This window comes from Macaca nemestrina, chromosome 10, assembly GCF_043159975.1.
Source record: "Macaca nemestrina isolate mMacNem1 chromosome 10, mMacNem.hap1, whole genome shotgun sequence".
NCBI lineage: Eukaryota > Metazoa > Chordata > Mammalia > Primates > Cercopithecidae > Macaca > Macaca nemestrina.
In genome coordinates, this window is record NC_092134.1 from 12,494,938 (window position 1) to 12,521,557 (window position 26,620).

The window sequence follows — 26,620 nt, forward strand, 5'->3', positions numbered from 1 at the left end:
GAGATGGAGGAATGGATAAATAGGCATCTGGACAGATAAGAAGATAAACGGATGAAAAGATGGAGAGATAGGGCTGGGCACGGTGGCTTATGCCTATAATCCTAGCACTTTGGGAGGCCGAGGCGGGTGAATTGCTTGAGCTCAGGAGTTCGAGACCAGCCTGGGCAACATGGTGAAACCCCGCCTCTACTAAAATACAAAAAAATTAAAAACAAAAATTAGCCGGGCATGGCGGCGTGCACCTGTGGTCCCAGCTACTTGGGAGGCTGAGGCAGGAGAATCGCTTGAACCCAGGAGGCAGAGGTTGCAGTGAGCCAAGATGGTGCCACTGCACTCCAGCCTGGTGACAGAGCAAGACTCTGTCTCAAAAAAAACAAAAAAAAAGAAAAGATGGAGAGACAGAGAGACAGATATGGAAAGATGGACAGATAGATGAATAGGTAGATGAATGGATGGACAGATGGATGGATAGATGGATGGATGGATGGATGGATGGATGGATGGATGGACAGATGGATAGATACGTAGACAAATGGATGGATGGATGGATGGATAGATGGATGGATGGATGAATGGATAAATGGATGGATGGATGATGGACAGATAGGTAGATGAATGGATGGATGGATAAATGGACAGATGGATGGATAGGTGGAGGATGGATGGATGGATAGATGGGTAGATAAATGGATGGATGGATGATGGACAGATGGATAGATAGGTAGATGAATGGATGGATAAATGGACAGATGAATGGAAAGGTAGAGGATGGATAGAGGATGGATGGATAGATGCATGAAGAGATGCATGGGGAAGGAATGGGAGGTGGATTAGAGCGGGGCGTGGGTGGAGGGATAGGAGGATGAAAGGGCTGGGGGTTGGAAAGTTAGAGTGGATTGATAGGTTACATGATGGATACACAATCGGAGGGCTCCACGGATGGCCACTGCTGGCTTGCTTCTCTCCCACTTTCAAGCCCCACCTACCTTCAAAGTCCACTCGTCCATCCCCATTGAGGTCCACATCTCGGATAATTTCCTCTATGTCTCGGTGTCCCACCTGATGGCCCAGGAGCTTCCTCATAGCCTCTCGCAACTCACTGGTGCTTATTTCCCCATCACCATTGGTGTCAAACTAGAGAAGGCAGGAAGGAAGGAGAGGTCGCCCCAACATGGCGATTGGCAGCATCAGGTCCCAAAGTTGAGCTCCTTCTCCAGTGTCATTTCCCCCCTTTACCAGAGACCTTTCTCTGCCCAAGCTCCCTCCCCTGATCTGGGACTTGGGGCTCAGGCTTCTTTTGAAGTATTTATCCTGCAGATAAGATTCCAATAGCTGCCCCCATGCCTGCCTGCCTCTGCCCGTTACCTCTCGGAAAGCATCTCGCAGTTCCTTTACACCAATCATATCTGCTGTCTCTGCCAGGAGTTTAGGCCCCATTAGCTCCACGAAGTCATCAAAATCTACGTGGCCACCCACTGGAAAAAGAGGAAAGGGCTAGGTCATCCCCGATAATACCCATTCCCTGTCTCCAAGTAGACAACTGACAGAATGGGCAACCCCTCCTTGAACTGCTCATCAGACAGAGAAAAACTTAATAATAACAGGAGCCCTCTGTTCAGTTCTTCCTGTGAGCCAGTTACTGGGCTGTTTTACAGATATTCCCTAATCTACTTTCTGGGCTCCACTCCTCCAATTCGGCCCTCATTTTACAGGTGAGGAAACTGAGGCTCAGAGAGGGTAAGTCGTTGGCCCCAGATCACAGAGCTGGAAAGAGGTGGATGCAGAATTTGAAGCCAGTCCTGTCTGACTGCAGAGGACAGCAAGGGTGAGGACCGGAAGGGACACAGGTGCCTGGTAGAGGGACTCACGGTTCATGTTGATCTGCTGGGACAGTTCGATGAGCTCCATCTCAGTGGGCATGTAGCCCATGGTGCGCATGCAGTTGCCCAGGTCCCGGCAGTTGATGTAGCCATCCTTGTCCTTGTCGAATTCTCTGAAGGCCTCTCGGAGCTCTGGGGAAGTGAGCAAAGGTGGATGTCATTGGGGGTAGGACCTGCAGATCCTCTGTGGGCAAAGGCAGCCCAAAGGCCCACCAGCGTGGAAAGAGGGGCCCAGGAGCTTCCCAGGATGCTGGGGTATTTCTCTTGCCTTCTGTGCACACCTTCAGCAGCTGGTTTCACAGAAGATAGCCCGTTCCCAGGGGCCTCTCTTCCCATCAACCTCCCTTCCCACACCTTCATGGAGGGTTAGGCAGTCCTTTCCCCCAAGGGGCCAAGTTTTACCTTCGATTTCCTCTGGTCGCAGTGATCTATCCTGAAACAAAAGAACATGTCCTATTAGCCGCGACAAGGGACCTGGAAGTCACAAAATATCTAACCTGGGGGCCATCCAACTGGCAGCAGGCACTGGGTAGGAGGTGACGAGGATGCAGCAGAAGTGTGCCTGGATCGGATCCTTGAGGGGAAAAGAAAGCCCCACATCTTGCTTAGACATGGAAGCTCCTGGACCGCTAACAAGAGATTCCCAAGGAGCCACCAGCCCCACCAGCCTGGGCACAGAACCTCTGTGCCTCCAGCCCCTTGTTCCAGATACAAGAATGGATGAGCAGGAGTTTGAGGCTGTAGTGAGCTGTGATGGTACCATGGCACTCTGTCACCCTGGGCAACAGAGTGAGACCCTGTCTCCAAAAAAAAAAAAAAAAAAAAAAAAAAGAATGAGTCAGGGAACAGAGTTGGTCTGGTGGCAAAAACCTGCAAATAAAACAGGGTCCAGGGAGGCCACAACAGGGAGAAGAGAGCACCACCCAATGAAACAGGAAAAGCAGGGCGACAGAGGCTGCAAGACAACAGATGAGGCGCCGGAGGGGAGAGAAGGCCGGGCCATCCTGAAGTGGGGGTAGGAGGACAGGGAGGAATCAGGAGGAGACGTGGCAGCAGAATGGGGCTGTGCCTGCTTCCCAGGCACTGCCCCACCTTCTCCAATTTGAGCCCCATCCCTATACGTTGCCCTGTCACAGGACACCATATAGGACCCCAGGGGCCACCAGTGCTTCTGGCTGCAGCCAGGGTCCAAAAAGCACATGTCTCCAACCTCAAGTAGTGCCCAGGTCTCCTGGGCAATCAAGGCAACCCCGAATCCAGGCGTCAGAACAGATGGCAGAGACATCTCCGAGGAGCAGGCCTGGAGGAAGCTCAGGTTGGTGAGGTGCCAGTTGTCCCAGGCCTGCCCAGGAGGGAGACAGACGGGCATGAAATGGGTACAGGTGCCCAGTTGGACCTGGTTAGTACACTCTAAAAGTGGCCTTCAGCGTCCAGCCTCCCCCGTGTTGCAGCTCTCTGCCTTTGGGCAGGGAGAACACCAGGCAGGTGTGCCCATCCTGAAGAGGCTCGCACAGCTGTGGGCATACCTCTCGTGAACACAGACATGCGGGCATGCCATAGTGAGCGTGTGGCACCTCCACTGTGCATGCAGGACGTTCCAGCCAACGGGGCCAGGGTGGGTGGAGACAGTCACTCCAAACTGGCCCCAGGACAAAAGACAACACCAGAAAATCTGCAGATCATCTAGAAAGGGAAGGGCTGCTGAGTCACATCTCATGGGACAACCAGGTGCATAGGACCAAGAGCTCAGAGGTGGCTCTGTGTGGCAGGACAGCGTTGAGAGTGTGTGTGACCTTGGAGGGAGCAGACTGCAAGCTCCCAGCTCTGCCAGGCCGGGGGTAGGAGTCACCCGAAGGGAGGCGTGTCTCTGAGATGACTGCATGGACGCTCGCCTATAAAGTTCGCCATGGGCCAGGCACGGTGGCCCACGCCTGTAATCCTAGCACTTTGGGAGGCCAAGGCAAGAGGATCACTTGAAACCAGGAGTTCGAGACCAGCCTGGGCGATATAGTGAGACCTCATCTCTACAAAAAAAAAACCACCTGTTTTAGTTAGCCAAGCATGGTGGTGCATGCCTGTTGTCCCAGCTACTCGGGAGGCTGAGGCAGGAGAATCACTTGAGCCTGGGAGGCGGAGATTGCAGTGAGCCAAGATTGTACCACTGAACTTCAGCCTGGGCAAGAGAGTCAGACTCTGTCTCAAAAACAAACAAACAAAAAAGCTGGTCATGGTGCCTGGCTCAAGGGTAGGTCGCAGTCATTCCAACACAAACCCATATGTGTTGGAAAAACCATCCAAAAAGGATGTTTTGTGCAACGGGTCATCCCAGCAGTCAGTGAAAGTGAGCGAGTAAGCACGTGTGTACACATACGTGCAGAGCACACCCCCGAGGACCCCGTGCATCAGGCTTTAAGCAGCCTCCCACTTCTCCAGGGCCCAGTTCTGCAGGACTCAGGAGGAACAGGCATTGCTGACTCCATCGCAGCCCCTTCCGTTCCTCCTGTACACCCAGAGCCCAGGGGGCAGCAAAGCTGGGTGCCCCTTCACGGGCTGTGCCCGCCACCAGAGCTGGTCTGCTGAGCACTGACGGCTGGTCCTCGGATCACACTCCCCGGGCACAGCAGTAGCAATGTGTGTTCTCTGCCCTGGAGTAGAGCCAGGGATGCCCACTAATGTGCCAGGAAGATCACGTGCAGCAACTCAGGGTCAGGTGGGAATGCGGTGCAGGAACATGCATTTCTCCCCAATTCATGTGGTTGGGGAGACACCCTTGGGCCCTAGAGGCAGACAGACCTGAGTATGAAGCTCAGATCTGCTTCCTCAGGCAGGTCACTCTGTTGTTTGAGCCACAGTTTCCTCATCTGTAAAATGGGTTAATACCATTTCCCACCTCACAGGGCCTTAGTGTGCATTCAGTGAGACAAGCTATTAAAATGTTTAGCATGTGGCATTCAATAAATGCAACCTACAAATATTTACCTCTATAACATCCTCATTAGTCCTCTCCTCTCTTTGAACTATTTAGCTACTTGTAGAAAGCTGGCCAATTCAGTAGCCGCTAGCCACATGTGGCTATGTAAATTTGAGTAAGAATAACATAAAATCCATAATTCAGTTCCTTAGTTGCACTAGCCACATTTCAAGTGGTCAATAGCCACATGTGGCTAGTGGCTACTGTATCAGACAGCGTGGAATTTAGAATATTTCCATCATTGTAGAAAGTTCTACCGGATAGTGCCACGTATACAGAGTTGTCGTTAGGAGCACTAGAGGTTCTTGAGTCAGACTATCCAAGTGTGAACCCTACCTCTACCACCACCAAGCTGTTACCTTGAGGATGTGACCTCTGCAAGTCGGTTTTCTTTCTCTTTCTTTCTTTTGTTTTTTTTTTGTTTGTTTGTTTGTTTTTTTTTTTTTTTTTTTTTTTTTTGAGACGGAGTCTCACGCTGTTGCCCAGGCTGGAGTGCAGTGGCGCGATCTCGGCTCACTGCAAGCTCTGCCTCCCGGGTTCCCGCCATTCTCCTGCCTCAGCCTCCTGAGTAGCTGGGACTACAGGCGCCCGCCACTGCGCCCGGCTAATTTTTTGTATTTTTAGTAGAGACGGGGTTTCACTGTGGTCTCGATCTCCTGACCTTGTGATCCGCCCGCCTCGGCCTCCCAAAGTGCTGGGATTACAGGCTTGAGCCACCGCGCCCGGCCTCTTTCTTTTGTTTTTTGATGGAGTCTCACTGTGCTGCCCAGGCTGGAGTGCAGTGGCGCGATCTTGGCTCACTGCAACCTCTGCCTCCTGGGTTCAAGCGATTCTCCTGCCTCAGCCTCCCGAGTAGTTGGGATTACAGGCATGCACCACCACGCCCAGCTAATTTTTGTATTTTTAGTAGAGATGGGCTTTCACCATGTTGGCCAGGCTGGTCTCAAACTCCTGACCTCAAGTGATCCACCCACCTAGGCCTCCCAAAGTGCTGGGATTACAGGTGTGAGCCACTGTGCCCAGCCCAAGTCAGTTTTCTCATCTGTAAAATGGGGACGATAAAAGCACCTACCCCTTAGAGTTGCTCTGAGGCTTAAGTGAGGCAGTCCGCCAACACACTAGGCACAGGGCTCACCTAGTAAGTGCTCATAACAATGTATCTGATATTACTTTTATTATTATTATTCTGCTGGTGGATATGGACCCACCAGCACTTTGTAGCCATGAGTGGAAAACTTTGGGGATCAGATTCACAAGTTGGGGGTGTGAGCTCTGTATAGACTCCTTCTTCTTCCCAGCACCTCCTCACGCCCTGTGAAGCCGAGTTCAGCGGGCTCCACTGGGCCAACTTACGTACAGGCTGCCTGTTCTCAGCGAAGCCCTTGCGCAGGAAAATGCAGGCAGGGCCCAGCAGGTTGTGCATGACTGCGCAGTTCTGGGCCAGCATCAGGAGCGGTCCTGGGAGCTCGGTGTCGGCCGCCAGCCCCTCCTCGCTCGTCTGCACCACCATGTAGCTGGTCTGTTCCTCCTGGCACATCTTCAGCCAACACCAAGCAAATGCAAAAGAGAGGCAGGTTGTCACCTCCCTGCCCAGCCTGGCTCCTGGTCCCGGGAGGGGCTTTCCGCAAGAGGGGACCCTGAGAGTCAAGGAGTGGGGCTCAGAGAGCCCTGAGCGTGCACAGGCATCAAATCGGTCCAACAGACGGAGTCTCCAATCCTTGACAGAAATGGTGGTTCCGGCGAGAGCTGAGTGTGATGCCCTCTGTGTGGCACATGCGCACGTGCACAAACACACACACACACAGGCACACACATATGCACAGACTCACACACCCATGTGCATGAAGAGACAGGAGCAGCGGGGGACTTCTATTCTCATCAATGGCAAGTGTTCACTCAGAGCCTAGTGAAACAACATCCTTTTCCAAAATGCTCCCAACATCCCAGTTCAATCAATCTCCAGGGCTAAGTCATTCCTCCCAGCTCCCAAACGGACTTGCCCTACCCCAGCCAGATCCCCGCTGGAAGGCTGTGAGGGCAATCGGAGCTGGCAGCATGGAGACCAGGCTCGGCTGGTCTGCCAGACCGGAGATTGCACACGCAGGTGCCATTGCTGACATAAATGAAGCAGGCAGGGTGTGAGGGGGGGGACTGGGGCAAAGTGGAGACGGTGCCCCCTCCTTTTTTTTTTCTTTTTTGGTGGCTAGTGCACTCTGTCACCCAGGCTGGAGTGCAGTGGTGTGATCTCGGCTCACTGCAACCTCTGACTCCCAGATTCAAGTGATTCTCCTGCCTCAGCCTCCCGAGTAGCTAGGTTTACAGGCACTCGCCACCATACTGGCTAATTTTTTTTTGTATTTTCAGTAGACATGGGATTTCACCATGTTGGCCAGGCTGGTCTCAAACTCCTGACCTCAGGTGATCCTCCTGCTTCAGCCTCCCAAAGTGCTGGGATTACAGGCATCAGCCACTGCACCTAGCCTGAGATGGTGCCACCTCTGAAGAGGTAGCACTACTTAACTCCAGCCCAGTGTAACCAGATCTGATTTAAAGCACCGGGTGGGCCACACAAGGCACAGCTGTAGGTAGGATTCCACCCAGTTTGTGATTTCAAGACTAGATATTCTCTGCCATCCACCAGTTCTTTTCCTCCCTCCCGCCTTCCCTGGCTCCCTGCCTGGCCCAGAGTGCCGGACCTCTAGAGGCTAAGGCAGGGGCCTTCTCTGCTTACCTAATATAGCTGTGCTCCCAGGCCCTGACCAGCCGGTCCTCCGCCCTGAAGGTTCCCATGCAGCTATAAAAAGTCAGCACTGCCCACAGACCTTCCCCTTAGGACAACAGCAGCATCCAGACACAACATTCAGTTCGCCCCGACCTCCCGGGATGCCCAGTGCCTCTCCAGAATCCAGCTCCTGCACTCTGCCTTCAGCCTGGAGCCGGCATAACTTCCTTCAGTGTGGGGGGATTTGGCTAGAGTAGGACCTTCCCAAGGAGCGACGGGAGCTGAAACCCTGAGGGCTGTCTTTGTCTGAGAACTGCAGGTCTGCGCACCCTATCCTTCCATCCTACTGCATTCTACTTGCAGCCAGATTCCTCCAAGGCAAAGAAGGCCCTGCCTAGGAGAACATCCCAAAACCTAGGGGCAGCCTGTCCTTCCAGGCTGAGACGCAGAACAGGCCCCTGCCCACCATGTCCTCTCTGCTTCCTCTCCCCAAAGCCCTATGGGGCTACAGACCGAGGCTCCCTTCCATCTTCCTAAGCCCCTTCCAGGCCTAGAGAGGGTGGTGCAGTATTCTGGTTCCTCAAAGGGGAAGCAGCTTCTCAGGCTGGAGGTGAAGGAACTCAGTCCCAGGGCCAAGTTCGATGAGTCCCATAAATGTCCATTTTAGGTGATCCCAGAACTTAAGGGATGTCAGACAGGCCGAGGGCCCCCCCCGGTTTGATATCCCAAACAGTTGTGATTCAGAGCCTCGGCTTCACTCACTCAGACTTCTGGGACCTAGACTAGAGCAAGACAAGACTAGAGCGAGGCAGAACAAGAGACCTTCCCGTCTGGGATAGTGGATCAAAGCATGCCTGAGATGACAGTGACTGGCTGAACCCAGGAACCAGTCTCAGGTGTCTGCAGAGAGTCAGCGTTTTTGTTTCTGGCTGAATCTTCTGCACTTGGCTCAGAGATGGCATAACCCAGGAAGGTGGGGAGGCAGCAGGTGGCACAGAACTCCGAGAGGCAGGCCGGGTGCGGCGGCTCACGCCTGTCATCCCAGCACTTTGGGAGGCCGAGGCGGGTGGATCACCTGAGGTTAGGAGTTCAAGACCAGCCTGCCAACATGGTGAAAACCCATCTCTACTAAAAATACAAAAATTAGCTGGGTGTGGTGGCGGGCGCCTATAATCCCAGCTACTTGGGAGGCTGAGGCAGGAGAATCACTGAACCCAGGAGGCGGAGGTTTCAGCGAACCGAGATGCACCACTGCACTCCAGCTTGGGCGACCGAGCGAGACTCCATCTCAAAACAAACAAAACAAACAAACAAAAACTTTAAAAGGCAGTTTAGTCTGCTGGCTTTGGGCTCAAACAGTCTTAGGGACAAATTCTGGCTCTGCCACTTGCTTGCGGTGTGACCTTGGGCAGGTCATTTCACCTCTCTGTGCTCCAGTTTCCTTCTCCATACCGTGGGAGACGATCATGACTAGTCACAGGATTCCTGTGACAAGTAAATGAGTTATACACATCAAGTGCTCCGCATGGTGGCTAGGGCATGGCAAGAGGAGGTGAATAAATAGAGTTGCCATAGTGATGGCAATGATGGCGATGATGATGGTGGTGGTAGTGATGTAATTTAAGAGATATTGGGTGCCAGAAGGCATTTACTTCTGGCTGCAAAGGAAGTGGGGGAGCATCTGCCAATCAGGAAGAAATGAGAAGGATGGAGAGGAATTTGCTCCCGTGAAGAATGGAGCAGTGGTGGCTGGGGAATTTCCACTGCATCTCTTGATCATAATACTGCCTGGCACCAAGTTGCCCCAGAGGCTGCAATTCATCTCTCGCCAATGATGGCACCTGACAGCCTGGTCCTGCCCAGCTCTGAGCCTGGTGCAGGCTGCCTCTCACCATTTCCAGTTCCCCAAATACGGCTCAGGAAGCCAAGTGGGCAGCGGCCCATGGACAGACAATTTCTCCTGGCACCAAGGTGACGTCTCCTAAGTGTGGCATAGCAACAGGAGGGGCAAGCGTGCCTCATGACCTGACAGCTTTCTAATAACACAAGCTGGCCAAGAGTATGTACGTCAAAGCTCCCTCTCGCTGAATGAAGGTCTTCAAGGAGAAGCTGAATGAGGGAGAGCCTGGTGAGCGGGGAGGGGACTGATGCACTGAGCGGGAATTTGGACTAGATGACTTCTAAGGTCAGATCCAGAAATCTATGAATAACATTTCTGACAGCAGGGGAAAGAGAGAGGCAGCCTCTCGTAGAGGAAAACATAAAAATAAAATGCCAGCTCTGATTTTATACAGACTAGGGTTTAAATCCCAGCTCTGCTTCCTATCGACTGTGTAACCTTAGGAAGGCTCTATCTCTGAGTCCAGCTTCTTTCTCTATAAAATAGCCAAAATGACTATGTAGTGGAAAAGAGAAAATGAGATAACAGGCATTAGGTATGTTGTAGATATTTAGGAAAAGAAAGCAATTATTAAGAATATGATAGAAACATGAAATTGAATGCAGTAAGTTTTTTTCTCTTTTACTCTATGGACTGAAAATCTCTCCTATTTCCTGTTTCTCCTCCATCCCTCTTCTCTAAAACCCAGAGTGGAACAATTATGATTATGATAACAAGAATACTAACATTTATTGACTATTATAGGCCAGCCACTGTGCACAGAACTTTATTTCATTTTCAGAATCACTTTAAGAGGTGGATATTAGTGTGCCCAACTGATGGATGGACAAGGGAATCGAGGAACAGAGAGGTTAAGTAATTTGTCTAAGGTCACATGGCCAGAAAGAGGAGGCCTGTGTAGTCTGACTCTTAAGCACATTGTTGTGTAAGGGAGGATGGGGGGGACAGAAGAATGATTCTTGTTCTTAAGTTCACTTCCTCAGGCTCTGGATGGAACCTATTACAAGGGCTAATTCGGATCACTTTCTGCTTCTCTGGAACAGCGCGGAGGCCACTTCCGATGCAGAAGGCTCCCCCAAGAAGACACCAGATTATGGGGGAGGTGTGCATGGAAGAAACAACAAGCCCTTGGAAGGATCCAAGGAGCAGCAAAGATTAGAAGGAATTTGATGTGAGCAGCTTAGCCAAATGAGGAAGACGACAAGCAGAAAAGCCCAAAATGTCCTAAATTGAGAGGCTGTTAAACTGACCGAGATAGGATGGGGTTGGGGATAGAGACGCCAATAGCTCACCTGAGGCCACAGGTAAGTCACTTAACCCCTCCCTCTGAATGTCATTGAAGTTCCTTTTCTGGAAAATGGAAGAATTGGAAGAAAACCACCCCATCATTCCCTCTTCCTTTAAATAATATCTGAGTCTCTTCTATGGCCTGGCTACAGAGGGCTAGAAAAATAGGCAGAGCCCACCTAACCCAAAACCCTATAGGTGCAAACCCAGCCTTGCATGAAAGATGCTTTAGAGATGATCATTTTCTTTCTAAAAGGAATTTTTGCAAAAAAAAAAAAAAATTCCAAGTGTATGAGCGATAAAGCCACTACAGAAAGTGACTTATATACAACCCCTGCTCAACACATCGCCCAGGCAGCCTCCTTCTTAATGGAAAAACTCCTGGGCCCTAAAACCACTCGGGTCCTGTTTGAGATGCTCTGACTTAACTCAAGAATCACTGGGGCAGAAGGGGATATACTCTGTTTGGTTCCTTTCAGTAGCAATGAGATCTACTTCAAAATCCACAATTCTGAAGGCTTAGAGGTCATCAGAGAGGCTCACAGACCCTCAAAGGACATGAATGAGTCCCTGGCCTTGCTGCTGGGAAGGGTCTTCAGATTTCGCCAGTTTTAAGGAACTTGGCCAGTCCCTTGAATGACTAAGGTGCCAGTCAAGTTCACTGACATCTTAAGGTTCCACCCTTTTCATTTTACACCCCAGAAACCCCAAAGTTACACAGTTTCTTTCCCAAGCCTTGTATAAATTCCCAAACACAGTTTCACCCTCACCCCCATGCCCAAAGCCTGGACACAGAAAACGGCAGCAGGAGGGTGTCCGGGGTAGGAGCAGGGAGGCAGCCCTGGACAGAACCCCTGGGAAGGGTAGCAAGCTCCAGCCACCCTTTCTGTCCCCAACCTCTGGGACAGATGGTAAGACACCCCCAATCCCCAGCCCCAGATCTTGGAAACTCCAGAAACATACCTTCCTTGAGAGATTTCTCAGTGGAGACTTGACACAGTTGCCCATCCTAAGTTGAGGCAGCCCCTCTTGGGATTCCCGGGTCCATGAAGGAGGCTCCTGGGGGGCTGAGGGACTTCTGTCCCAGTCTCTGCCAACCCCAGCCTCCCTCCGTCTGTGCCGTTCTTCCTCCAGGACGGATGTGAGCCCTCTCTTGCGCGCGTGCTCTCTTACTCGTCTGCCTGCTCCTGCTCTCTGATTTTTTTTTTTTTTTTGGGTGGATTGTGTGTGTTTGTGTGTGGGTTTAACTCTCTGGGCACTTTCTTAAGGAGATGAAAGCAGAAGGGGAGAGTGCAGGGCACAGGGAAAATCACCTGGAGAGCTGATGGCAGAGGGCAGCCAAGCTGGAGAAGGCTGCCGGATCATCTACATCAGATTAGCACTCAGTCCTCTCTCTGGTTCTCTCCCCTTCTCTCGGCCCCTCCTTTCCCCGCTGCCAAATCTGCAGGGAGATGGCCTCAGGGAGGGGGGGCCCAGAATGGCAGCTGCGGCTGGGAATTAGGCCAGCAGGCCCAGAAAGGGAAGCTGGCTAGTTTGGGTCCCCGAAGCCAGGGTGCCTGCCGCACAGCTCCCAGCCTTGTATGCGCGCACACACACACGTGCATGCACACACACACATATGCGCACAAACACACACACACATGCATGCACACACAAGCACTCAGGGAGATGTATGCCCCTTCCAAAGAGCAGTAAGCTGGACAAGCACTCACTGCCCCTGGCAATTCCAGCTGCATTGAGAGCTGCGGCTCCAGTCCGGAGCCTGGGAGGTCTGGTGACGTCTCCATCATGCTCCATTTTTCACACTTGCCTTGTCACTGAAATGGGACGAGGCTCGGGGGCTGGCAGTGCAGATGAGCCAACAGTCAGATCAGATCCTTCTGCTCTGTGTGCAATATCTCCGACCCAAAGGAAACCAGGAGATGGTGCTGAGGGGAGCACGACGGAGGCAGCGCAGGCAGAGAGGGCATGAACAAAAGGTCTCTGAACCTCCTCCTTCTCGCCCCCTGCCTCATCCAGAGCAAAGACTTCTCCCCAGCTTCCTTGGGGTGCCGAGCAGAGAAGAAGCCCTTTACGAAGCGCTCTTCGAGGTCACACAGCTGGAGCTTTTTAGGTGACTGGCTCTTCCTCGTCCCTCCAGGGTCGGTTTTGATATGAATTCATCTCACTCCTCAGATGTCCTGTTTGAGACCTACAGCCCCAGCCAGATTCCCCGAGTGCAAGTATCCCTGTTTCCTGCACCCAGCTTTCTCCAGCAGGGGGCACCAGAGATAGACTGGAAGCCGAACTCCTCCCAGGCCCCCGATGCAGCCGATTCTTGCACGCTAGCTCAGTTTTCAGCCCGGAGAATCTCCTTTCCCAGGAACTTTTGTCCCGTGTGGGGTGGCTGCTCAGAACTCCTGTTAGGAAGATGGGTGGGGGCGCTGCCCAGAGGGTGCTCACTCCTAGGGAGCTGGGAAGGAGGTCCCTGGATGACTCCTTGACCTCCCCAGTGCGGCTGCTGAGAGCCACGCAATGGTTTAATCAGGGGAGTTACTCAGCAGCCTTGTTTGGGCCAAACCTCTGGAGGGGGAGATGGAGGAGGAGGAGACTGGGGGGCGGGTATTGATGACTAAAGAACAGAAAAGAGGGTGATGATGCGTGTCTCCTGGAAACAGCATGAAGGAAGCAGACTCAAGCAGGGGTCAGCAGACTCCGATGAATGGGAAGGACAGGGAGGCCTAGGATTGAGTCTGGCTCTGCCAGCTTATCTTTTTTTTTTTTTTTTTAATGACAGTGTCTTGCTCTGTTGCCCAGGCTGGAGTGCAGTGCCGCAATCTCGGTTCACTACAACCTCTGCCTCCTGGGTTCAAGCGATTCTTCTGGCTCAGCCTCCTGAGTAGCTGGGATTACAGGCACACACCATCATGCCTGGCTAATTTTTGTATTTATAGTAGAGACGGGGTTTTGCCACGTTGGACAGTCTGCTCTTGAACTCCTGACCTCAGGTGATCCACCTGCCTTGGCCTCCCAAAGTGCTGGGATTCCAGGCGGGAGCCCCGGCGCCCAGCACTGCCAGCTTCTGACTGGGTGGTGGCTGCCTCCCATTCCTGAACTTCAGTTTCCTCCACTGGAAAATGGGGCCTTCCCTAGCTTGCTTATATAGCATACATGGGAAAGTGTGAGACACCAAATAGCTACTGGATCAGTAATTATTTACATGGAAGAAAGAAGTATCACTTGTCCAATGGAGAAATGTCAGGTGCCGTGCTTGGCTCTGGGAACGTTGTGGGGGGATAAGAGAAACACAGTTCCTGATTTCAGGACGCTTACGTTCTAGCAGGTGGGCAGGAGATATTAGAGCTGGGACACAGTTATCTGATTACATTTCAGATAAATGCTATGAAGGGAAAACACCAAAACTCTGAGAATGTGAATGAGGGGAATCTGTCTGAGTCTAGGGGATCAGGAAAGACTTGCAGGCAAAATCTAGAGAATAGACCATATGTAGGCTCCTTTGAAATAATAGTGCTCACTAGGGACCTCAGAGGGACGCTCAGGTTAAGGTCCAGGTGTGAATGGGTGGATATATATAAAGGCCAAAACAGCACAGTGTAAAGCAGAGATTCTCAATGCTGGCTGTAGACTGGCATGACTGGGGAGCTTCCCCAGAAATTCTGACTTAATTCTGTCTTTGATGGGCACTGGACATTGGTGTTGCTTAGTACTCCCAGGTAATTCTAACCTGTAGCCGGTGTTGGGAAGCACTGATGTGGAGGCTAAGAGCTTGGGGCGGGGCGTGGTGGCTCATGCCTGTAATCCCAGAACTTTGGGAGGCATAGGCAGGTGGATCACCTGAAGTCAGGAGTTTGAGGCCAGCCTGCCCAACATGGTGAAACCTTGTCTCTACTAAAAAAAAAAAAAAAAGTTAGCTGGGCGTGGTGGCAGGTGCCTGCAGTCCCCGTTACTCGGGAGGCTGAGGCAGGAGAATCCCTTGAACCCGGGAGGCGGAGACTGCAGTGAGCCAAGATCATGTCATTGCACTCCAGCCAGGCATAGTGGCTCACATCTGTAATCCTTGGAGGCCAAGGCGGGAAGATCATTAAGCCCAGGAGTTCGAGACCAGCCTGGACAACATAGTGAGACCTCGTCTCTATTTAAAAAAAAAAAAAAAAATCTTGTCTGCTGCTTAGTAACTGTGTGGCCTAGAGGACATGTTGATCTTTCTCGGCTTCAGTTTCTTCATTTATAAAATAGGGATTCTAATAGCACCTCCCACAGGGCTCTTGTGAGGAGCTAATGAGATAATACATGCAAAGGGCTTGGCACCGTGCCAAGCATCTAGAAAGCACCCTCTTCCCCTGCCCAGCATTGGTCTTAAAGGACCAAGTGTGGCATCCATTTGTTCAGCAGGGCATCAACTCAGTCAAATCTGGTGGTTACTGCCCCCTGCAGGCCAGTTCGGGCATAGCACCCACTTGTCGACCTGGGGATTTGCCTCTGTCCTTGCAAAAAGGAGACAGGAGCTGGCAAAACCATGCCCCTATGAAAAAATCACACACTTTGAAGAAATCCCATCCTGCTTTGGAGGCAGGTGCAGGAGCTGATACTAGTTTGAGGTTTGAGGATAGCAAGGAATCCAGGGATTTCGATGTGCTTTAAAGCTTACTTAAGCTAACTTGAGCTGGGCAGGTAGACAGGAGGGACAGATGGCTCAGCCTTCAGTAGGAAATTTTAAAAGGGCTGAACAGCTGGGTATGGCAGCTTATGCCTGTAATCCCAGCACTTCGAGAGGCTGAGGTGGGAGGATCATTTGAGGCCAGGAGTTCAAGACCAGCCTGGGCAACATAGCAAGACCCCATCTCTATTAAAAATTTTTAAATTAGCCAGGCATGGCGGCTGTGCCCCTAGTCATAGATACTCAGGAAGCTGGGGCAGGAGGATCACTTGAGCCCAGGAGTTTGAGGCTGCAGTGAGCTATGATTGTATCCTGCACTCCAGCCTGGGTGACAGAGCAAGACCTTGTCTCTTAAAAACAAAACAAAACAAAACAAAAAACACAAAAGGCTGAACGGTGGGGGCTTCCTATAAGGAGTGAAGCATGTTGTATGCCCCCACCTCCCATCTCTATCCACTGTGGCAGCCGCCCTTGGGCCTCCGGAAGCCCTACTTTGAGTGCTAGAATGGAATAATAGGATCAGAGGGATGAGAAGGATAAACTCATTGCTGATTATTCCTGATTAGAAGGGAGGCTGGCCTTTGGCCCTGGTCAGTTCTATCACCGGCATTTGAACTTGGATGACAGCCCGGTACCAAGACACTCAGGGAAAGCTGGACTGTAACATGAGAGGTGCTTTCAGATGCTTCTGAGGAACAGGGAACACACTTATATGACTTCCCACCAAAGCAGCATGGCACATACAGAACAGGCAGGTATTTTTGGAGACAAGCAGACCACAGTTCTCAGCACAGTCCTGCCACCTACTTATTGACTTATTTTAAGAGACAGGGTCTCGCTCTGTCACTGTGGCTGGAGTACAGTGGTGCAATCGTAGTTCACTGGAGCCTCAAGCTCTTGGGCTCAAGCGATCCTCCTGACTTGGCCTCCCAAAGTGCTACAATTACAGATGTGAGCCACTACACCTGGCCCTGCCATGTACTTACTATATGGCCTTTGGACAAGTCACTTCCTCTCTCTTCAGCCTTCCTCATTTCTTTTTTTTTTTTTTTTTCCAGACAGTCTTCCTCTGTCACCCAGGCTGGAGTGCACAATCTCAGCTCACTGCAAACTCCACCTCCTGGGTTCAAGCAATTCTCATGCCTCAGCCTCCCAAGTAGCTAGGGTTACAGGCGTCCGCCACCACACCCAGCTAATTTTTGTATTTTTAGTAGAGACGGTTCTCACTGTGTTGGCCAGGCTAGTCTCAAACTCCTGACCTCAAGTGATCCACCTGCCTCGGCCTCCCAAAGTGCTGGGATTACAGGTGTGAGCCACCGTGCCTGGCCAACCCTTCCTCATTTCTAAAATTGTGGTGGTGGGGGCGGGGTGGGGGTTGATGATGCTAACCTTCACAGGTAGCTGTGAAGATAAGAAGGTACTTTGTCCACTGTTCAGTGGGCTCTAGACTGAGGCCTCAAGTGCGACTGTTGCCTCTCAAAAAGAGCTGGAGGCAAAGGTCCACCTCCTGGAGGACTCTCACTGAACTGACTCCAAGCCACTCCTATCACCTATGACTGATGCTAACCACAAGCTGACCTTCACTTTGCCTCTCCCCAGGACCCGGAGAAAGGCTATAGGGGCTCCAAGCGGTCTCAGAGAGAAGGAGGGAGACACGTGACTGGAGCAGGAGTGAGGAATAGACACAGCCCTATCTTAGGAACATAGGCTTAGTGCAATTAAACCCATGAACAAAACCACCATGGCCTCTCTCCCCATCTAAACCACGGGAACTGACCAGGCACGGTAGCTCACGCCTCTAATCCCAGCACTTTGGGAGGTTGAGGCGGGTGGATCATTTGAGGTCAGGAGTTCAAGACCAGCCTGGCCAACATGGTGAAACCCCATCTCTATTAAAAATACAAAAATTAGCCAGGTGTGACAGCAGGCACCTGTAATTCCAGCTGTTCAAGAAGTTGAAGCACGTGAATGACTTTAATCTTGGAAATGGAGGTTGCAGTGAGCCAAGATCACACCACTGCACTCCAGCCTGGAGTGACAGAGTGAGACTGTGTCTCAAAATAAACAAACAAACCAACCACAGGAACTAAGGAAGCCTCTGAAGTCCAGAGGCTGGTGATACCATTCATTCTCTCATTCATTCATTCATTAAATACTGTGATCCTGCTATGTGCAAAGCAGTATGGGAACAAGGATAGCTTATCTGTATTAGGAGACATGTTTCTACAGCTGGAAAAATGGAAAAGATGGGACAAAGCTGTGGGTTTTATCCACATTTGCCTCCTCCACAAGGCATGTTTCTTCTCAAGCTTAGGGTAAGGATCAGAAAGCCTGTTTCTTAAAATACTCTTCCAAGACCCAAAGCCCCATGTCATCATGCCTCTGCCAAGCTAATTTCTGACATCACATCTTCTCTAGGCAGCTGGGTGGCATGTCCTTAGCCGGCCACAAAGCGGGAGTAGGGAAGATCCTTTGACATTCAGCTCCTTCCCTTAATAGCCGTCCTCACCTGGCTCAGAATCAGCTTTCAAAGTACCTTACACAGGCCCTCATTCAATTACCCTATTAATAACAGCAATAACATTAATGGAAGCTGCCCTTTATCCAGCACCCACTATGAGTCAGGCATTTGATATCCTTAATCTTGTGTAAGCCTCCTAATAACTGCAAAGCAGTTTTTGTCAATCTCATTCCTGGATGAAGAAACCAAGACCACAGAGAGAAAATAACATGCCCAAGGTCACAGAGATTGAAAGTGACAGAGCCAGGATTAGAACTTGCATCTCTGCTATCTCCCAAGCCACCATTCCATGCCTTAGCCTCAAAACCATGCTGTCGCCATGCATATGCAATAAGGATGCTCTATGAGATCACTGGGAGACTTTTCATCCCTGTTTCCTTTAAGGTAGGAATTCATCTTGATGCCTTCAGTGTCATTCTGAACCCTGGCTCTCTGAGGTTATTACAAATGAAAAGGAAGAAGGCCTTGGTAGTTAATCAACAACAACAACAACAAGAAGAATAACTAACACTGATAGAGTTAGCAAGGGCTCCGTGCCAGGCCTGAGCCAAGCTCTCTCTATCTCTCCATGTCTCATTTAATCTCCTAGGCACCCTGATGATCCCTACGTTGCAGGTAAAGAAATAGACTCGGCCAGACATGGTGGCTCATGCCTGTCATCCCAGCACTTTGGGAGGCTGAGACAGGTGGATCACCTGAGCCCAAGAGTTCCAGACTGCCCGGGCAAAACAGTGTGACCCTGTCTCTATTATAAAAAATATTTTTTAAAAAAGAAACAGACTTAATGAGGTTAAGCAATTCGGTTAAGTTAAAAACAAATGAAACTTGGGGAGACATGAAAATTATACTTCCCCAGGGCTGTATTTTGTCCTAAGCAGATCTTAACTAAAAGTTTCTGTATTCAGAACCCCATCTGCCTTCTCTTGGTTCTGACCCTACCTCTAAGGACCGAAATCTCAATTCAGAGAAAAGGGAAGAAAAGATTAATTCCTCTCTGTCACAGGAGACTGGAGGCTCTGACATAAAAGTCCCAGCCTGGGTTTGTTGTTGTGGCTCACGTAGGTGACTTGGAGGTGTCAAATGGAAGCCCAAACTGAATGTGCTGGGCTTTAAAGTAAAAGCCCGCAGCTCTGAGACGCAAGAGCTTCCAGAGGGAGGTAGTAAATATTTGATGGGAACTTCCAGCTCCTCCTGACTCAGGTGACCCTGGTGACATTTCAGAACATTGGGCTGGATAATTCATTTAATGACTGAGAAATTAGAAGGAAAAACAAAAGTACGTCACTACAATGCTCGGAGCTCAGAAAGGGCTCATGCAGGCAAATTCTGCAAGACAGGAAAGAAAGGACTCTTTTTTTTTTTTTTTTTTTCAGGAGCTGAGTCAGATCAGCAGCAAACTGAGTAACCAGAAAGTGTATGATTCTAGCCAATGACCTGCCGTTCCACACTGCTAGGTTCAGCCAGGGCCCTGGCTACCTGGTTCACCGTTGTCCTCCTGGTGTCTAGCAAATGTCTGAACAAACAAACCACAGGAACTAAGGAAACCCCTGAAGGTTTCCTTAATAAATGCTCAAGAAGTAATTGATAAATGAATGAATCGGTATCACCCATTCAACAAACCAGCATTCCTGCTGCAACCCAGCCCCAATCCAAAGACCACTAGTGCCCTGACAGCCTACACCTCCTCATTAACACAAACCACTGCAATGAACTCCCCTAACACATCGCCTCACTAACTCTCACGGCTCTGCATCCAAACCTCTACTCCAGAGAACTGTTTCCAGCTAACTCGGCTAACGAGGGCTCCCTGCAGGAACAAAGCCACACACCGCTGCCCTATGGCCCCACCACAGCAGCCCCACGCAACCCAAATCCATGTGCAGCTGCCTTCATGTCAGACCTCCACCAGCATCAGCCACTGCAGAGTAGTATTTTGAAAAGAAATGTGCAGATCTGAAGCAAAATACACAGGGCCTCCTTGGAATTCTGATCCGGCGTGGCAAGCCACGAGCTTGAAACAGCTTCTTTATTTTAGATCTTAGCACAGAAAGGCGCAGGCCCCCCTGTTTCCGTACAAACCATGCAAACGCTCTAATCAGACCTCTGCATGACACCTCTCAGAGGCTGCCACAGAACTGTCTCAAAGCTGTGCCAATGAGTTTGACTTGATTACAGACTCCGAACTAGGGGAAACCCTGGCTTTTTTGCTCGGGAGTTCAGAGGTTTCCTTCTACTGAGCTGTCTCCCCAGCAGCACAGCCCCCAACTGTAGACCTGGATTGTGACTACGGAGCAGTTTTTAAAGGGCAGGTGCCCAGGTGCCTGGGACTCTTGAGGAAAAGGTTGCGGGAACCACTGATGACCTCTTCGTGGCCTTTCTGACCCTTACAATGGCATCCCTGGAGTGACAGTCTCCTTAAACCACTCCAAAGTTCCAGTTTGAGCCACAGCTCTGCATGTCCCTCCATGCCTACCCAGATATCTCTTCTCTTTCCTCATATTTTTGAATCTCCTAACTTTTCCCAGGCCTTCAGGGACATGATAGGCAGTGGCTAATGTCCCTCGCCCTCAAGTAATTCTGTGTTCTCTGAGATCTCCTCTCTTGACCCCCAGACTCCAAACCGCTTGCTCTCCTGAGTCGCTCCCCGGCAGTACTGGCCAGAGGCCAGAGGAGTGGGTTTGGCGCCACCTGCTCGGAGCGCCCCTCCTCGACCCCCGCAAATCTCCAGGAGGGTCATAGAGGTCGCTCTCTTCCAGGACTGGCGGGTTCCGGCAGGTATGAGGGAGGTTATGGGGGAGGGCCTTGCCCCGAAGAGGCCCGGAGCGTGGACAGCGCACGGGGTGCTGAACCAGGCACGGGGAGGAGGAGTGCCGGCAAGGGCGCCGGCCCGGGGAGGACCGGGTGAGCCGAGGCGTGACCCGGGGGAGGGGGGCCACGGGCCGCAGGAGGAGGCTGTGGACGCGCAGCCGCGGCCGGCAGGGTCCCGAGCGCCTTTCCCGGGAGCGCTGACGGGAGGCGCGGCCCTTACCTGGCCGAAGGCGGAGCTGAGCATGGGGCGCAGCCTGTGGAGGAACGGGTCCGCCTCGGACGCGGCGGCTGGAACGGAGTCCCCGCGGCCCGGGGCTCGCAGAGAGCCCCGGAAGCCAAGCGCCGGGGACAGTCCCCGTTCCTCCCCATCCCGCCCGCGGGCCGGCGGCAGCGGCGACGACGGCGAAGGTCGGGACGCCGCGGCCGGCAGCGCCTCCCGGGGCCTGCAGTGCGCCTGGGGGAGCCCACGCTGGCTCCCCCGCGCGCCCTCCTCTCGCGGCGCCGGCCGGCACAGGGGCCTCCGCGAACTGGGGTCCCCGGACGACTGCGGCGTCCCCGGGCAGGAGCCAGTTAGCCGGCGGCTGGGCAGCCCCGGGTCCCGGGCAGGGCCGTGGCGGGGAGCCCGGCTGCCCCCGCTCGCCGCCGCCGCCGCCGCCTTCAGCAGCGACGTCTTGGACTCGCTTTTGGCGATGTGCGAGCTCATCGCGGCGGGGCCCGCGCTCGCATGGCCCGGCGGGGGCGGCGCGGTGCGGCGTGGCGCGGGGCCCCCGGCGGGCAGAGAACGGGGCGCCCGGCGGGAGCCAAGCCCGAGGACGCGCTGGAGGCGGGCGCCGTCCCCCGGCCGCTTAAATGCGGCCCCGTCGCCGCCGCCCATGTGACAGCGCAGCCTCTATGCCCGGAGCCCGGAGCTCCCGGCGGCTGGCGGTGCAGATCTGGGGGCGCTGCCGGCTGTCCCCGGAGAGCCCACCCCCGGCTCCCTGGCGGCCCAGGTACCGCCGCGCCCCGCCCCTTGCCACGCCCCGCCCTGGGGAGCCCCGCTTCCGGGCGGCCCCTGGCGGCGAAGGGGACGCTGCAACGCTGAGCGGCAGCGCGAGGAGGGAAGGGGTTTGGCAAGGGGCCCCAAAGAGGCCGAGACCCCGAGAGTGCCGGCAGCGCTCTTTATCACGCCTGGAGGCTCCTGCAGACTCCCGGAACCGCCCGAACCTCCAGAAATGCAGGCAGGGTGCACTCCCCAGGGGGTACAACTTTGGCAGTGAGGACCACAGAGGTCCAGGGAGAACCGGAGACCCGAGGAGCATGAAGGCACTCTATGACACCACTGCCTACAAACGCAGGGGCCGGAATGCAGTGACAGGACACTGCTGGGAGTAAAGGCTCTCAGCGCCTCCGTGGAGGGCTGCCTCCACTCCCAATATCGTGCGGGGGGACTAGGACGAGCCTGGTAAGTCAGTCACAGGATATCAGTTCTCAGAATAGAAGAGAAGCCAGGTCTGGACAGCACCTGATGATGGTCAACTCTCAGGTAGGACCCATTTGCTGCCCCTCCAGCTCTTGTCGCCTCTTTCACCTTCATGCCTTTCTAGATGCTACAGAAATTCTTGCTCTTGGTGGGCAGCCAGAGAGCCTCCCAGGCCTGATTTGAATCTCAAATCCCAGCTCTGCCACCTGCCATCTGGGTAACTTGGGCAGGTGTCACCAACCTCTCTAAGTCTTGTTCTCCTCTTCTGTAAAATGCAGATGATAAGTATAACTAATTTCTTGGTAACAGTAGACGATACTATGCACACAAAAGGCCTAGCCCAGTGCTTGGACAGGGAACCATCCAGTTAAGCCAGTTACCTTCCCCCTGCATCTCATGAGGCCCCATCTACCACTCTTCTTTAGTATCCGGTGCTTGAGATTTGCAGGGGGCTAGAGGGGATCCTCCCAGGCTCTCCCTGTTCTGGTCCCTGGCCCCAATGCCATCCACCGTCTGGTCACTGCTCGGCCTCATTAAAAGGATACACAAGGCTGGGCACAGTGGCTCACACCTGTAATGCCAGCACTTTGGGAGGTCAAGACCAGCGGATCACTTGAGGTCAGGAGTTCAAGACTAGCCTGGCCAACATGGTGAAACCCCGTCTCTATTAAAAATACAAAAATTAGCCAGGCATGATGGTGGGCGCCTGTAATCCCAGCCACTTGTAGGCATGAGAATCACTTGAGCCTGGGAGGTGAAAGTTGCAGTGAGCTGAGATTGGGTCACTACACTCCAGCCTGGGCAACAGAATGAGACCCTGCCTCAAAAAAAAAAAAAAAACAAAAACAAAAACAAACAAAAAAAAAAACCACAATAGGATACACGAACAGATTGCCAATATTACACTTCACTCATGCCGAGAGCTCATCCTTCTCTGCAGTGTCTGCTTCTTTACAGAGACTCGCTCTATCACCCAGACTGGAGTGCAGTGGCATGATCTCAGCTCACTGCAACCTCTGCCCCCCGGGTTCAAGCAATTCTCCTGTCTCAGCCTCCCGAGTAGCTGAGATTACAGGCACCCGCCACCACGTCCAGCTAATTTTTTTTATTTTTAGTAGAGACAGGATCTCACCACGTTAGCCAGGATGGTCTCGATCTCCTGACCTCATGATCTGCCCACCTCGGCCTCCCAAAATGCTGGGATTACAGGCGTGAGCCACTGTGCTGGGCCCTGCGTGCTTCTTTTACTTACCCATAGGCAAGAAATTAAGGAAAATGGGATGGGCTGGGAAAGCAACTGCCCAGAGGCTAAAGTGAACTAGAAAGTGTGGCAAATTGTTCCCCAGATCAGCTACCCTTCAGGGACTGAATAGCCACATCAAAGCCACTCAGGTTCCTAAAGCCCAAATCCTGAAGCAGGCTGGGGCATTGCAGCCCTGAAGGCTCACTGCAGGGTCCGCTAGAATATGCAGGGTGTAATGAGTCCACCCTTTGAATTCTGAGGTCAGTCAATGTCTTACCTGTTCCAGCCCTCAGAATAATCAGTGTTTGGCAGGTTTAAAAACAAAGGCACATTCAATATAAATCACAGGAGATAAAGAACCTTATCAGAAACCCTCAGGAGCCAATGAGAGGCAGAGGACTGCTGGTATTCTAAATCCCTGCTGTGCCACTGTTGGTAACCTTTCTGGAATGCCCTAAATATTTTTGGGCAAGACCTTGATCACCAACTAGTTTCTGAAAAACTGAAGAATCTGATTATGTTACCTATGATTACTAGAGTAAATAAATAAAAATTATGTCCATGAAGCAAATGGATGAAACACCTGCACTCATATCCCAGATAATCCTGGACATATTCCAGGATTCCATTTCGTTTGTAAAATGTATTAATTTGATCACTTATTTGACAAATACGTATACAACCAGACACTACAGTAGTCATCTTGGATACAAAGATTGATCCATTCATTCAACAAATAATTGAGCGCCTGTTATCTGCCAGGCAGTGTTCTAGGTACCAGGGATATGATAGCAAACAAAATGGTCTCTATCCTCAGCAACAAATAAACAAATACATAAATGCATGGAAAAGTAATGGTGACAAACTGTTGGTGTTTCATGCCATGAGGAGAAATAAAGCAAGTAAGAGATTAGGGCTTAATGGAGGGTGCCCTCCGTTAATATTTATTTATATTTATTTAATATTTTTTATTTTTATTGTTATTTTTATTTAATATTTCTGCATAGAGACAGGGTCTTGCTATGTTGGCCAGGTTGGTCTTGAACTCCTGACATCAAACAATCTTCCCGCCTCGGCCTCCTAAAATGCTGGGATTACAGGCATGAGCCACTGTGCTTGGCTGAGGGTGCTCTTTTAGAGAGTGATTAGGGAAGGCCTCTCTGCAGAGGGAATATCTGAGTAGAAACTCAAATGAAGTAAAGGAGCAAGTCATGTATATATCTGGGAGAAGAGCTTTCCAGGCAGAGGGGAGGCTGTTCAAAAGTCCTGAGGAGGGAATAGCTTGGCATGTTCCAGGAGAAGCGGAGACAAAGGAGGCTGGAGTGAGCGAGGGGGAATGTAGGAGAGATGAAACTGGAGAGGAAAGCAGGGGCCAAAAAAGCCAAGGCTTTGCGTGAAGGGAAGCCACTGGTGGGTTTGCAGCAATGGGTGGCATATGATAGTTGGCATTATTAAAGCACCATTGGGGCCAGGCACAATGGCTCATGCCTATAACCCCAGCACTTTGGGAGGCCAAGACGGGAGGAATCACCTGATGTTAAGAGTTCAAGACTAGCCTAGGCAACATGGTGCAACCTCATCTCTTTCTCTTTTTTTTTTTTTTTTTTTTTTGAGATGGAGTCTTGCTCTGTCACCCAGGCTAGAGTGCAGTGGCACAATCTCGGCTCACTGCAAGCTCCGCCTCATGGGTTCATGCCATTCTCCTGCCTCGGCCTCCTGAGTAGCTGGGACTACAGCCTGCCACCATGCCCGGCTAATTTTTTTTGTATTTTTAGTAGAGACGGGGTTTCACTGTGTCAGCCAGGATGGTCTCGATCTCCTGACCTCATGATCCGCCTGCCTCGGCCTCCCAAAGTGCTGGGATTACAGGCGTGAGCCACCGCACCCAGCCTACAACCTCATCTCTACCAAAGAAATATATACAAAAATTAGCCGGGCTTGCTGGCATGAACCTGTAGTCCCAGCTACTTGGGAGTCTGAGATGGGAAAATGGCTTGGGCCCGGGAGCCAGAGGTTGCAGTGAGCCAAGATCCCACCACTGCACTGCAGCCTGAGCAAAAGAGCCAAACCCTGTCTCAAAAACAAACAAACAAAAAAGGCAGAGAGTCAGGGGAGAAAACCAGCTAAACTGGGAAACATGTAATAAGAGGATTGTGACCTAAATTATATGGGAGAACCCTAAGGGGAGCTAGAGAAAGCATTAGACGAGGTCACATTTGAGCTGCTTTTTGAAGAATAAGTGAAATTCGATCAGATGAATAAAGAGGGCCAAAGGAAGGTCATGTCAGGCAGGGGGCATAGATTAAGTCAGGGTTGGGAGTGTGAACCTGCATGGTGTGCTTGGGAATCATTTGGCGATTGGGCAGGGAGAGAGAATAAGGGCTGGGAAATGGGCCTAAAATGGTGGTTTGGAACTAGACCATGAAAGATCTCGAGTGTGACATTCAGCAGTTTGTACTTTATTTTATTGGCAATGGAGAATCCTTGAAGGTTTTGTGAGTTTGTGTAGGATGCAAGCAGAACTGTGTTTTTGAAATGATGCTTCAAAATGCAATGCAAAATGCAAGCAGAACTGTGGATTTTTTGGTTTTTGCTTTTTGTTTTTGAGATGGAGTCTCGCTCTGTCACCTAGTCTGGAGTGAAGTGATCCAATCTCGACTTACTGCAACCTCCGCCTCCCAGGTTCAAGCAATTCTCCTCCCTCAGCCTCCCGAGTAGCTGGTATTACAGGTGCCCGCCACCATGCCCAGCTAATTTTTGTGTGTGTGTGTGTATTTTTAGTAGAGACAGTGTTTCACCAGTTTGGCCAGGCTGGTCTCAAACTCCTGACCTCAAGTGATCCGCCCACCTTGGCCTCCCAAAGTGCTGGGATGACAGGTGTGAGCCACTGCGCCCGGCCCAGAACTGTGGTTTTGAAATGATGCTTCAAAAATGCAATGCAAAAAATACATTGTCAGGTAGGATGGAAGGAGACTGAAGGCAAGACCAATAAGGTTCATTCACTTAACAGAAATTACTGAGTGCCCACCAAGGGCTAGGCCTCGGCAATAGAATAGTAAATAAGTGAATATCATACCTTTCTTCATGGATTTTAAGTCTGGTGGGGAGGTCATGAGGACTAATTTCAGAGGCTGGGTCAGATCCAGGAATATTCCAGAAATACCATCATTAA

General features: G+C 51.6%; 1 protein-coding gene across 3 annotated transcripts in view; it reads right to left on the reverse strand.

Annotated features, from left to right (window-relative positions):
- LOC105486572 (calcium binding protein 1) overlaps nucleotides 1-21,681 on the reverse strand; it is a 42,263-nt gene extending 20,582 nt beyond the window's left edge. Inside the window, exons 1-6 of one of the 3 annotated variants that reach the window (XM_071070968.1) lie at nucleotides 11,724-13,626; nucleotides 6,209-6,388; nucleotides 2,283-2,313; nucleotides 1,869-2,012; nucleotides 1,366-1,475; nucleotides 987-1,134 (exon numbers count right to left, since the gene is read on the reverse strand). In XM_071070968.1, the coding sequence (XP_070927069.1) occupies nucleotides 987-1,134; nucleotides 1,366-1,475; nucleotides 1,869-2,012; nucleotides 2,283-2,313; nucleotides 6,209-6,388; nucleotides 11,724-11,768 (658 nt within the window). In that variant the 5' untranslated portion in view covers nucleotides 11,769-13,626. Of the gene's footprint in view, nucleotides 1-986; nucleotides 1,135-1,365; nucleotides 1,476-1,868; nucleotides 2,013-2,282; nucleotides 2,314-6,208; nucleotides 6,389-11,723; nucleotides 13,627-20,966 lie in introns of those variants that run through there. The other 2 variants (XM_071070966.1, XM_071070967.1) reach the window with 2 other exon arrangements.
- Nucleotides 21,682-26,620: the final 4,939 nt, after the last annotated feature.